The sequence below is a fragment of the Labrus bergylta genome, chromosome 12, assembly GCF_963930695.1.
Source record: "Labrus bergylta chromosome 12, fLabBer1.1, whole genome shotgun sequence".
In the NCBI taxonomy this organism is placed as follows: domain Eukaryota; kingdom Metazoa; phylum Chordata; class Actinopteri; order Labriformes; family Labridae; genus Labrus; species Labrus bergylta.
In genome coordinates this window covers 2,256,854-2,269,561 of record NC_089206.1, presented here as the reverse complement: position 1 = coordinate 2,269,561, position 12,708 = coordinate 2,256,854, and the positions used below count along the sequence as shown (strand labels likewise).

General features: G+C 39.9%; 1 protein-coding gene across 1 annotated transcript in view; it reads right to left on the bottom strand.

The window, feature by feature from the left end:
- Window positions 1-464: 464 nt before the first annotated feature.
- Window positions 465-12,708, bottom strand: part of oprl1 (opiate receptor-like 1) — a 90,723-nt gene continuing 78,479 nt past the window's right edge. The window contains exon 6 of the mRNA XM_020650452.2: window positions 465-7,410. Coding sequence (XP_020506108.1) covers window positions 6,863-7,410 — 548 coding nt within the window. The 3' untranslated portion in view covers window positions 465-6,862. The remainder of the gene's footprint in view (window positions 7,411-12,708) is intronic.

Sequence of the window (12,708 nt, the reverse complement as noted above, 5' to 3'; positions counted from 1 at the left end):
TGACATGAACCTGCAGCGCACTGGAAACAAAATGATTGACTAGAGTGGCAAACTGGGGGTTAGGCTTTTTCGGCATGGATGACATTTCTGCACAATGAATGGCAGACAGAGACTCTGTAAGTTTCTTGTTTTGGCTTTGGCCCACAGTAGCCTGTGTTCAATATATCTTGATATACATCACATATTTTTTATAGACATGTGGGCTCGGGATCTCCAAAAATGTGATATCGGTAAAATGATCTCAAATATCTCAGATCAATTGGAGGCCTTGGTGTAAACCTTGGTAAAATTGTCTAACACTACCAGCACATGCATGTGGAAATGATTAAATGTGGTTCTCTTGGACTCCAAAGTGTATAGGTGGCTATGCCAGTGCTAATACCAAAACAGTGGTTGTGCTTATAGCCTACAGGTGTTTCATGGTTTTTCAAGACAAAGAGTCAGGAAAATAAAACAGCGACTCATACATGGCCATCATTTATTTGTTCTTTTCATAAGCAGAGAAAAATATACAATTTAAAATTCAAGCTTCAGCAAAAAATTCTCTATGCATTGACAACAAGCCAGCTAGCATGGTAGTTCAGCCTGCAATCTGCAGAACAGGAACAAGTATGTTTATGTAGCCACAGCCAGAGTCATGTGATACAAACAGTTCTTTCTGATCACAACCAATCACAACCAGTGTTCAAAGCCTACAAGGAATAGTACATGTAAGAGATAGTATATCGCGATTTATATCGAAACTGATTCCATGATATACACTTATAGGTTAAACTTAGCATTAGGCGGATAGTCTGACCGATTCCCTATCATCAAGGTGAGATACTTAGAGTAAAAAAGAGTTTGTTAATTGGTAATTTCTACACATATTGGTTTGGAAATCAGAAAACAAAATGGGGAAAAGATTTGTGGTCCAAATTCTTAACTATTTAGAACCCTAAGAACTGTTAATGTGAACTGATTTCATGAGAACTGTTTGATTTCATGGGAACCGTTTGATTTTGTGGGAACCGTTTGATTTAGTGAGAACTGTTTGAATTCCTAAGAACTGTTTAATTTCGTGGGAACTGTTTGATTTTGAATGCTGTTTGATTTTATGATAATTGTTTGATTTTATGAGTACCGTTTGATTTTGTGGGAACTGTTTGATTTTGTGGGAACTGTTTGATTTTGTGAGAACTGTTTGAATTCCTAAGAACTGTTTAATTTCGTGGGAACTGTTTGATTTTGAATGCTGTTTGATTTTATGATAATTGTTTGATTTTATGAGTACCGTTTGATTTTGTGGGAACAGTTTGATTTTGCGAGTGCTGTTTGATTTTATGATAATTGTTTGATTTTATGAGTACCGTTTGATTTTGTGGGAACTGTTTGATTTTGTGGGAACTGTTTGATTTTGTGAGAACTGTTTGAATTCCTAAGAACTGTTTAATTTCGTGGGAACTGTTTGATTTTGAATGCTGTTTGATTTTATGATAATTGTTTGATTTTATGAGTACCGTTTGATTTTGTGGGAACAGTTTGATTTTGCGAGTGCTGTTTGATTTTATGATAATTGTTTGATTTTATGAGTACCGTTTGATTTCATGAGAACTGTTTGATTTCATGACTCGGACAGTGAGCAAAATGCAGTCCACAAGTATTACATAGATACATACTGGACAGTCTCCCGCACAGCTTAAAAAAACACTTATGTAACACTGTTCTTCTCTTTTGATAGCAATAATAGTCATTACAACAACATCAACATTATATGCTTTTTCTTCTTACATTTGGATTTTCAACAGGTTTTTCATTGGACATTCATGTGGTCTGTAAAATGTAAACGAATGAAAGGAGCCTCCCGGCGTTTGATCGCATGGAGGTAACAATACATATCATAACGTTAGCGAGAAACTTTTTTTTATTTTACATCAAGAGTAACAAGAGAGAAAGAGGTCAGACATTAAATGAATCATGTTTTATACCTTTACATAAGAGTAATATTCAAACAGAATGTTATACAGAGCTAACAGACAGTATACGTATGCTCATTCTGCTTTGTTCAACAGATATGTCGCCCTCTTGGGAGTCCTTTTTGTGTAGTTTTTGCTACAAAAAACATCAAACAGGAATTCAAAATATCATTGAGTCTTCAGTAATTAACAGTGACAGTTAAGCACAAAGAGCCTCACAGCTGCGTTATAGCACGTCTTCATAAAAGGTGAAACATGTCGAAGCCAGTGTCCTTGATGCTCCGGCCACTTTTTCCTACACACAGTCTGCTAGGTTGTACAAAAAAATGGACCTGAATTCATAAAACTTCCAAGGACAGACAGAACTCATCATGAAGGTGCAAGAGGTATGGCAAAATGTTGCAGTCCAATCATGCTAAAATAATCTTTTTAGAGCTAGATTGAAGAAATGTTGTAGACTTTAGGGCATAGGTGCCTCATATTGCCAGACTGCATACTAATAGGATGTTATCCCCTCCCTGAATCTAAAATGAATAGCCTTCTCAACGCCATTGCTGACAATTTAATTAATTTCACTCTTGAGATTTCAAAGATCCGATAAGGATAATTAAAGGTATATTGTATTAATTTTAGAGTTTGCAGTCACTGTTGGACAGTTTGGCAGCGATGCAAATTTTTAAATCTTGACAGAAGAATACATATTTTGAGGGGAGCAGAGCCCAATATTTTCTATATCAGAACTCATTGCAGTGTTTTGTGCTTCATAGCATTTTAATCAGGGCTGTCAGCGTTGACCCATTAATAGCGACGCCACAAAATAAATTCATTCATTCTTTTTTAAAGCATTCATTCTTTTCGAAAGAAAATTAATATTTAATATTTAGTCCCTTTAGACACACACACTTAGGCTGGTCCAAAATTACAAAATAAAAGCATAAAACAACTTTTTTGAAACACAAAATAATGGAAATTCAAACAGAATGAAAAATATGTTTAAAACTTTAGTTGTTTGACAGCCCTAACTATTTTTTTCTGGCAATAATTCATGCTTCATCTATACACCTTTTTGGGCTTTTGTAATCCATGATGACAACCTTACATGTATTCAGGTGTGGGTAACTTATAGACAGAGGTAAGACTCGGGGTGATAGCCTCAAGTTTTATTCTACAAACTTGAAGGGAAATGAAGGAAGATTGATTTGCACTTTATTTAAATGCCAACAAGCCCTTATTATAAGATGATCCTGTCCTCAGAGGCTTTATTAATGCAGGTCTTTTATATTTTAAACTAACAGCGAAGCACCAATAAGAACTAGAACACATCGTATCCAGCCAGAGAGCGAGCTTCAGTAACAGACTTTACTTTATATTTAAGGCAATGTAAGTTCATAGAATTTTTCCTCTCAAACGATAGATGACAAACGTAAGATAGAAACTAAAGATTCACACGTGCTGGTAAGAGTAGATGCAGCACAGACATTAATTTGTACTCGTATAACTTAAAGAAAAGAACTGACTACATACACAATACTTCATGACAGCGATTGGTGTCGAATGCTAAATCCAAACGCCAAAAACATATCAAACAAAGACATCTTAACCGATTTAACTGATCATAAATTCAGGACGAGACACAAACTAAATGAAAGGAGACAGCAGCCCTAAAACAGAACCCACCATTCATTCTCAAAGCCTGGTCGCTTTAACCATCAACTACAGCGAGCAGTTCCAAATTATAAGTGTTAGTGTCATACGATTATCAAACGTGACATTCAACTTAATTTATTTTCTCACAAACATACTTTGTAAAGCTTTTTTGCATTATTCCATCATTTCTGGTGTAATGATGTTCGTCTTTTGTCAGTTCAAATGTCAACATAATGTCAAATAAAATGTCCAAAAGTTGAAACGCAGTGGTTTTTTGTGTCAGCGTAATTTCCAGAAATTGAGAATTAAATGTGTTTTCTGTTTCAGGGTTGATTTCCTCTTAAAGACACTAAGAAGAGAGAGAGAGAGAGAGAGAGAGAGAGAGAGAGAGAGCCCCTTTGTCCCTTGAAGAGGGGGTCAGACCACTGTGACCCCTTCCTCCTGCTTTGCCACTTTGTTGCTGGGAGTCAAAATGACTCACGGATAACATCACCACCCGACCCCACCCAATGTAAAAACACTGATCACAAAAATATCTCAGATTCAGAGATAACCAACAAACCCAACATCATCCCAGAACCTGATCAGTTTCACCTCCTATTCCTCAAAACCTGACAGCAACTACAGACCTGGGAGGAAACAGCAGACCAAGACGTGTCAATTTAAAAAAACATCTGTGAATACATTTCCTCAGCCATGCTTTTATCTGCACTCCCAATCTTTCCATGGCATGTATAATTGTATTTGATCCATAGTCTGCAAGCAAGTTTGTATTATTTCAACAGAATGTGTTCAAATTAGGGATGAACCAATGCATCAGTTCAACATTGGTATCGGCTGATATTGGACCTCTTGACAGATATCAGCACATCTGCAAATTATGTGGCATGAACCAATGTCTTTAGCCGATGTTTTTGAACAAACTGACTTGTTTTCATTGTCAAACAAGAGAATAAACGGTGGCATTGTGGGAATGTTGCACCAAAAAATTGCATTGGCAGTTGTCTAAATTGTTATTTCAAACAATTTTGGTATCAGCCCTGATTCTCCCAATCGGTGCAGGTCTAATCAGATGTTAATGTACTGCCAGCTAAGCTTTTTACACAATGTTGTCATTGTTTTATTAGATCTGTCCATTCCACAGTTGGTCATATTCTCTAAATTGAGCCTAAATTATCCACAAAGTGAAACTGGGACTTGCTTCAAAAAGTCACTGGTGATACAGTTAATAAATTGGTGCAATACTACAAGGTTTACAAATACATATAAGGCAAACTCTGAGGTGTAATGTGTAATGTATAAATGGATTTTTTCTATTAACTTTACAAAACACATCATCGTTAATCAATCAAGTTCAGTGATATAATCAAAGATGCTTTGTCCATTACATCTGGTCTGCACGTTTCTAAAGATAAGGAATGTTTTTACAAATCTGAACAGGAATCATTTCATGACAATGTGCTTAAAACAAATATTTAATGTTCAAAATATTCTGTTTTCGGGCAAATTTAATCCTGCTGCAAATGTACAACAGGTTTCTAACAGACTGTAATAAAAGGAAGTAGACATAACCCCTTGGTGTTCATTTTGGAGCCATTGCATCAGTGTCTTAAACGACGAAAGGAGGCGACTCTTCTTTTTGCAAAAGGAACCATTTGTTTATCACCTCATGCTATTGTACCTGTAATTGAGAAGGGTGACCTGTCAACTGAAGTACACAGAAAGGGTTAACCCTCTTGGGGCCCCCAAATATGGCCACATCTGGCTTCAATAAAATCAGGACAATTGCAGCCAAAAAGCCAAAAGTAAGGCTCTGGTAACCAACAAACTAATGGGGGAATTTCAGTAGACATGTCTACTTCTTAGATACAGCCTATGATATTAAACCTTGAATAAAAGCAATTTGACAATTTTACATTTGACCCACCACCAGCAGTTTTTGTCATTACTGTCTATATTTGAAACAAAGCAAAAAGGGGGAAAAGATGAATATTCCTGCTAGACTTGTCCTTTCAATGTTTTTTTTTCCCCAGGTTACATTCTCATCAGATTTTCCCCTTCCCCCACCCCTACATTTCTAACACCCAACAGTGATTATAGAAAGTTTTCAAAAGTCACAAAAGCTTTAAGAAATTAGTTTCACGACAGGATTTCTCAGGCTTAGTTCTTTCAGGACAAATCGATCAAATAACATTCATGTGACCCATTCTGGGCTCATAGACACAATTTCAGAACTACTGTCAAATAGTTTGTTTGTCGCACGTTGTTCCTTACGCTATGCTAGCTATTGTACACAAATATTACATCCAACTTCCTGTCTACGATGTCCCGATAGGGGCACTGCAGCAAAATACCCCTACAGACCCATTTTTTTGTCACAATTAAAAAAAACAAAAAAAAACGATATCAGTTGGGGCGCTGTGTGTTCCATTTTTTTCTCCGCTTGTGACACTAATTATATCAGTCTGAAACATCAGCTGATAAAGATCGGATAAACTTGACAAAGTGTGTTCCTCATTTTCACATTTCCAGAAGGTTTTCCTCGTCCTTGGCAAAAGTCCTTGGTCTCCACTGCGAGATCAGTCCGATCCCTGCATCCAAAGTTGTTATTTTTTCTTTACTTGCACCAAACAGTTCATGGTGTTTGCAAAGATTTTGGTATCTGCAGCCCCATCTATAAACCCTTTGCCCCTTCTATACTCTTTCCAAATTTGAAACCCAAACTCCTGCTGTATTATTCCCAAGTATAATGTCATCTTTCATGCAGCAGCTGGGTGACAGGCTCAGTCGGCAAATACAGAGTCTGAGGCTGTTGTTTTTGGGGCTACAATAAAAGTCCAATAATGCTGCCAACGCCTATGTGTTAATATCCACTTGAATATAGTTGAATCCTTGCAAGTCCTTCAATCAGGTTTCTTAAAGTCTCAAGCTTCATTAAAAATATGATACTGCCCTTTCTTCCCAAAATAAACGATCTAGTTGGCAATGATACTTTCACATTTGGCACCATCTCCTACCAAAATCAACCAATGCCACCACGGTGTAGGTCTCATGGGTCTAATCTAAATTCTTTTCCTTTCATCCCCATCCTCCTCATCTCCCTCCCCCCCACCCCAGGCCAGTCTTCTAGTTGGGGGGTGGGGGGGCTCGTGCCGCTAGAGAGCTGTAATCTGAGTCAATTCTGTGTTGGAGTTCCCCGTCGCCTGGTTCTCTCTCCTCTGATTGGGGTCTACCCCAACCAGGGGGAGCTCCACGCCTAGTCATGCCGGATTGGGCGTCCCTCCCCCATGCCCCCCACCGTCTCCGGCCTTGCAACTGTAAGCCGCCGCCACCTCCCTGGCAATGCTCCTCATCCGACCCGACTGCTGGGTGTCGAGGCGGAATGGCGACGGGTGGCAGAACTCTCGGAAGCAGCGCTTGAAGTTCTCGTCGAGGAAGGCGTAGAGCACGGGATTCAGGCTGCTGTTGACGTAGCCCAGTGCGATGCAGAAGTGCATCAGGACCAGTGTGAACAGGCTGCTCAGGTTAAAGCCCAGGGACTGAGCAAGGACCATGATCTGTATGGGGGTCCAACAGACAACGAAGGCCGCCACCACAACCAGGACCATTCTCGTGATGCGCCGCAGGTTGCGGTCTTTTTCCTTGGAGCCGGACAAGATTCGAACGCTGCGCAGGCGCTTAACCATGAGGCTGTAGCAGATGCTGATGATAGCCACGGGGATGAGGAAAGAGAAGAGGAAGACGCAGGTGCCAAACACAGGATCCCAGTGACTCCTTGGTTCAGGCAAAACAACGATGCATTCAACACCTAGTGGAGGAGAAGAGATACAAAGTAGATATTAGATCAAAAGTAGGTCCAGTTCAAAAGAGCAAAAAGAGATTTAATTATACAGCAGCTGTTGAAGAAGGTCTGATGACCAATGGGTGTAGAAAAACTACAACAGTTTTTACTCTAATGCACTTCTTCCAGTTGCCCATCTGTGCTTTAGAGCAGGCCTTGGCCGAATAGGATTCTGGGTTGGACCACTAGATTTTTATTTATTGATCTGTCTTCCCTCTGTGTTTTATTTATTACCTCCTGGTGCTCTTTAGGATTCAATGGAGGCAGCCTGCAGGCAAACTCTTTGCTCTCACACAGCAGGCATCAGATGCTATCAGGTAGTCCTTAGAAGATTCTATTAACCTTCAAGTTGCACAACTTCAGACTCAGTAATGGCGGACTTTGTTTTTCTGGATTGAAGTTGTAGTGTTGGTCACACATAGCTCTGAGATGAAGTCCTTTTGAAACAGAATTTAATGGAACAACTGACATTGTCTTGAGTTAAAATTTTATGTTTTTTTCTTACATGCACCGTTTAATAGCTCAAGACGTTTTTGTAAAAAAGTTGGATTAAGAAAGAGTGCAGTCATCATATTTTACACACAGCTGTTTTTGAACTCCCTGAAAGCCTTAGGTTTCAAACTAAAGTGGTGCAAAGTATTGAACCGCCTACAGCAGCAGTTTTGTACTTTCTTGCTAAGTCAGCGTGGTAAAGCAGCAGCACACACTTTGGACCTAAAAGAGGGAATAGAGAATGAAAAATCTCACAAAGACTTTTTTAGACGATCCATTTATAAAAGAAACAACAAATGGTCCAAAACAATGATTGAGGGACCTTTCTACCGTTATAAATGTCATATTTATTTTGGGGTGTTTATGCCTTTATTTAGAGACAGGACAGTGGATAGAGTCTGAAATCAGGGATGGAGATAGAGTGGGGGATGTCATGCGGGAAAGGAGCTACAGGTGGGTTTGAACCCGGGCCGTCCGCCTGGAGAACCACATCCTCCGTACTGACCATAAGGCTACCGGTTGTTTTAATAATAACTCTAAAGTGAGTGGAAATAATAAAACATTTGGGTGAACAGTTAGGTATAGTTGGTTTGTGGAGAACACTGCAGCAACAGCATGTTTGCACTCCATATTTTAGTTACTCTGATTATAAAAATTGTTCCTCCACCATCTGACTGTGTGGTCCCTCAACCACCGCCGTCCTCATTCATGAACGGCCGTCTCCGACCTCCACCTCAGCGGCAAGGAAGTGTACCACTTAGCTTCCTTTAGTGCCTTTATCTTTCTTTTCCTTCTCCTCCAAAAGTCACAAGTTAATTCTCATTTTCTTGTGTCGTCGATCTTGGCTGCAAAAAGACGCATCAATGTACTGCTTTTTTTTTGTTTCAAATTAAATACAGGAAGTGCCTACACGCTCGCTTTGCACAGCATAAATACATAACCAGTAGAAATAAAGGCAGATCAAAGGACTAGGAGCATGAACTGTTGAAAGCAAGAGTTGATGTATTATTCCATTTGGTGGATGCTTTCATCTGATGCATCTCTCTCCGGGGCTCAGAGTGCACACGATTTACGGTCTGTGGTTGTCCCCAGTAAAAATGGAAGCCACAGCCCCCAGCCCCATTACCAGCACGCTCCAACCATTGATCAAAAACACGGTAAAAGTCTGTGTGAAAGGACAGGAATAGTAATAACCTGCTTGATGGGGCTGTGAAGTTTATGTGTTGATAAAAAAAAAAAAATGCTGTAAAAAGGCTGCAGCGAGTCGGAGAATGAAGGGTGGGCTTTAAACCAAAAGAAAAATAATATCAGTATTGATCCTTGTGGGGAAATAATCCGACGTCATGGAAGATCAGAAGACAAACAGAAATATGTAGACATAGACGCTGCCTAGGTAATTGGAGCAGTACAGCATTGCGGGTGTCATCTTTGAGTGGTCTGCCATGATACATAATGAATGTAAACCTATATATATGTTTTAAATATTCATGAATCACCGATACGTGAATAGATTTTCAAGCCTCTTGTCTTGTCACAAACACCCAAGTGCTCTCTTTTATAACTTTAATGTGAGGTGTACAGGGATTTTCTACTAAGGCCATTGTACAAGGCGCTTTTTCAAATGTAGCCTATGGAGGCGTAGTGCAGCCAATTTATAACAGAGCTCCTCAACTTGCCTCAGGACCCTCCACCAACCTCCACTCAATTTCAGATATTTTTCAACCAATCAGATTTATTGAACGAAAACATGGTGCAGTTTGGACGCATGTGTCAGAACAAAGAAAAGGAACAAAACTGTTAAGAGTTGTGTAGACTTGACACTTTATTCCCCTCCCCCACCCAGGTACACTTTCACTACCCTCCACGACCAGACCTTTTGGGTCAGGACCCACCAGCTGAGAGCCACGGATTAAGAAGAGACATATCTGCTCTGTTTATCTGAACTCAGGAGGTAATTTTCTAAGAATTACGAGAAAGTAGCAGCCGGTCTGATTGCATTTAAAACTCTGCTGAATGCATTACAGACTCATATCTGTGCAAGCACATCTGCTCAGCTGATCCTGGAGAAACACTGCAACGTCTGCATTTTCTGCAGAACGTGGACATTTCAGCATTTCTGAATGCAAAACACTTCCATCCATCCATTTTCTTCCCATTTATCCGAGGTCAGGTCACGCTTACCACAGGTGAAGTAAGTCAACCCCGACGTCTTTCTCCTCAGCAACTTTTATTTGCCAGCTCCTCCTGAAGGATTTCTGAAGCGTTCCCCATGCAAGACAGGATATATAATCGCTCCAGCGACCTCTGGGTCTACTTAGGGGTCTGCTCCCAGTCGGGCGTGCCTAGAAAACCTCCAAAGGGAGGCGTCCAGGAGGCACTCGAAGCAGATACTCAAACCACTTCAGCTGGCTCCAGTTGATGTGAAGGAGAAGCGGCTCTAGTCCGAGCTCCCTCTGAATATCTAATCCTGTTTCCAAGGCTGAGCCCAGCCACTCTCCGGAGGGAACTAATTTCAGCTGCATATATAGCTGCTTCCATAAATAGCCTTAATGATAGACTAATATGTTGGCTTTAAATGTCACTGGTTTTTCTACATAGAGATGGTACACGGTACACGGTACACTTGTACAACAGAGTATTTGGGTAAGCCAGGAGTCGGCATTGACCTGTTTATATCTATGGGACAAACAGATCATCAGTCCTCTCTGTGATGTCCATGAAGCACCGTCTGCCACAACATGTCAAAATGTTAAAACCAGAAAATAAAGCACAGTCACAGTTCCATCGTTTCCCCCCGTCCAGCAGTTACGTTGTGTGATGTGTGATCAACATCACAGTCGTGTGGGACAGCTACCCGGTCTGTAGATCATCTTCTCATTTCACCCTTCATTTCATCTCCTCTTCCCTGTCTTCTTCAGCCCCTATTTTTCAAACAGTGTGGCCATTTCTGACAGCCAACCTTGGGAACGCTGATTTATTATAAAGGATTTAGTTTCTTTTCTGCTCAGAGACGGGGTAACAGCTTGTTTGTCCACTGATGTACACCACTACAACAAGACCTTAAAACTAACTACAGCCTCTCTGTACTTCTATACAGCTACACTTAAATGCTAAATGAACAGAGATGGTGTAGTGAAAATGGCCACTTTACAAAAGGGTAGTGTGTTGAATTTTCACATGGCTGCCACTTTAAGGTGACTCCAGTCATTAAGTATGACTACCTGTTTGTAAGACTTAAAAGTCTCCTCACTCACATTTAAGTTGAGGTACTTTTTCGCTCCATTCATCCAGCTTCTGCCTTAATCTTCAATAGATCCAATTTCTTTTCTTTCTTTTTTTTCATGGGAGCAACTTTTCAATTCAATGCCTTTCTGTCAGTCCTCTTTTGTGTCTTTATACTTTCTTTACACTTTTATAAAAGTGGTGCTGTATTCAAGGAGAACATCACAGTCACCTCAAAACATGCTCTTTTATTGTTAAACTTTATGAAACTATCTGGATAATTAGAATAAGCATGGCTGTGTCTCAGTTGGTAGAGTCAGTCGACTCTCAACCGCATGGACGGGGGTTTGATTCCCAGCTCCTGCAGCAACATTTCCGATGTGTCCTTAGGGCAAGACACTAAACATGGAAGCCTCTGCCGTCAGTGTGTGAATGGGTAGGTGTGATCTGTGGTGTAAAAGTTAGTCAGAAGACTAGACTATATAGCTCAGTAGGGAGCTCTGAGACTTATTTAAACTTGTTGAAAATGAGGATATGTGACCTTTTACATTTTTTAAATTTCATTATTTTATTGTTTTTCTCAACGCACAGAGCTGTGTGTTGTCTCTGCATTTATGCCCTATCCAAATTTCACCCTGGGACAATAATTTATATTCAATTTAAATTGAAACAAGGAATAAAAAGCCCAAAAATATAATAGTATAATAATATAATAAGCTAGAAGAATTTAGCAGCCACTTTCATCAACACACACACTTTCCTAGATATTAAAGACCCACCCATTACATTCATTCATGAAAACATGTTGACTTGTTGACTTGTTCACGTTGAACACATGCACCTAAGGGCGGTTATATAGCTGAGCTCTCATCTCTGTGAAAGGCTGACGTCTGATAGGTGGAAATCTCAGACTGAATTTATTGCACCTCCATTAAAGCCTCTCTGCCGGAAAAAAGGTCAAGCTGCCATCGCATGATACCGTTAGCAGCAATCACTCAACAGCTTTTTCAGAGTATCTCACCTTTTGAAATGTCAATGGATGACTTACTCTTGCCTCTGTTTCCATGCGATGCAGGGTCGACACATTTCTCAAATGCAGTGAAATCGTATCAACAATTAGCCCTGATTAACCCTCCGTAATTTCAAGGTTTAAGGTCAAACATGTTCAAGACAACATGTGGGGGAAAAAGGAACGTTTGTGATTTGTCGCTACAGTGAATAATATTTTATTTCATAATAAATGATTTAACCTCTATAAGTTTGACATTTCATCTTCTGATTCTGCTCCCCAACACGGCTTTGCTTTTCCTCAAACCTCTCTCATTTTCTTTTTTTGCTTTCTCTCTCTCTCTCTCTCTCTTTTTTTTAACCAGGATCTGTGTCCTATTCTGGTTTCCATTTCACAGTCGATGATTCTCCACCTCTGCTTCGGTCCCTCTCATTTATCACTTCTTTCCCCTCGGTTGCATTTTGCCTACCACTTATATTTTCTTTTTCCTCCAGCTTGGATGGGAAGCGTTTTTTTTTTTTTTACACCTTGTTCCATCCATT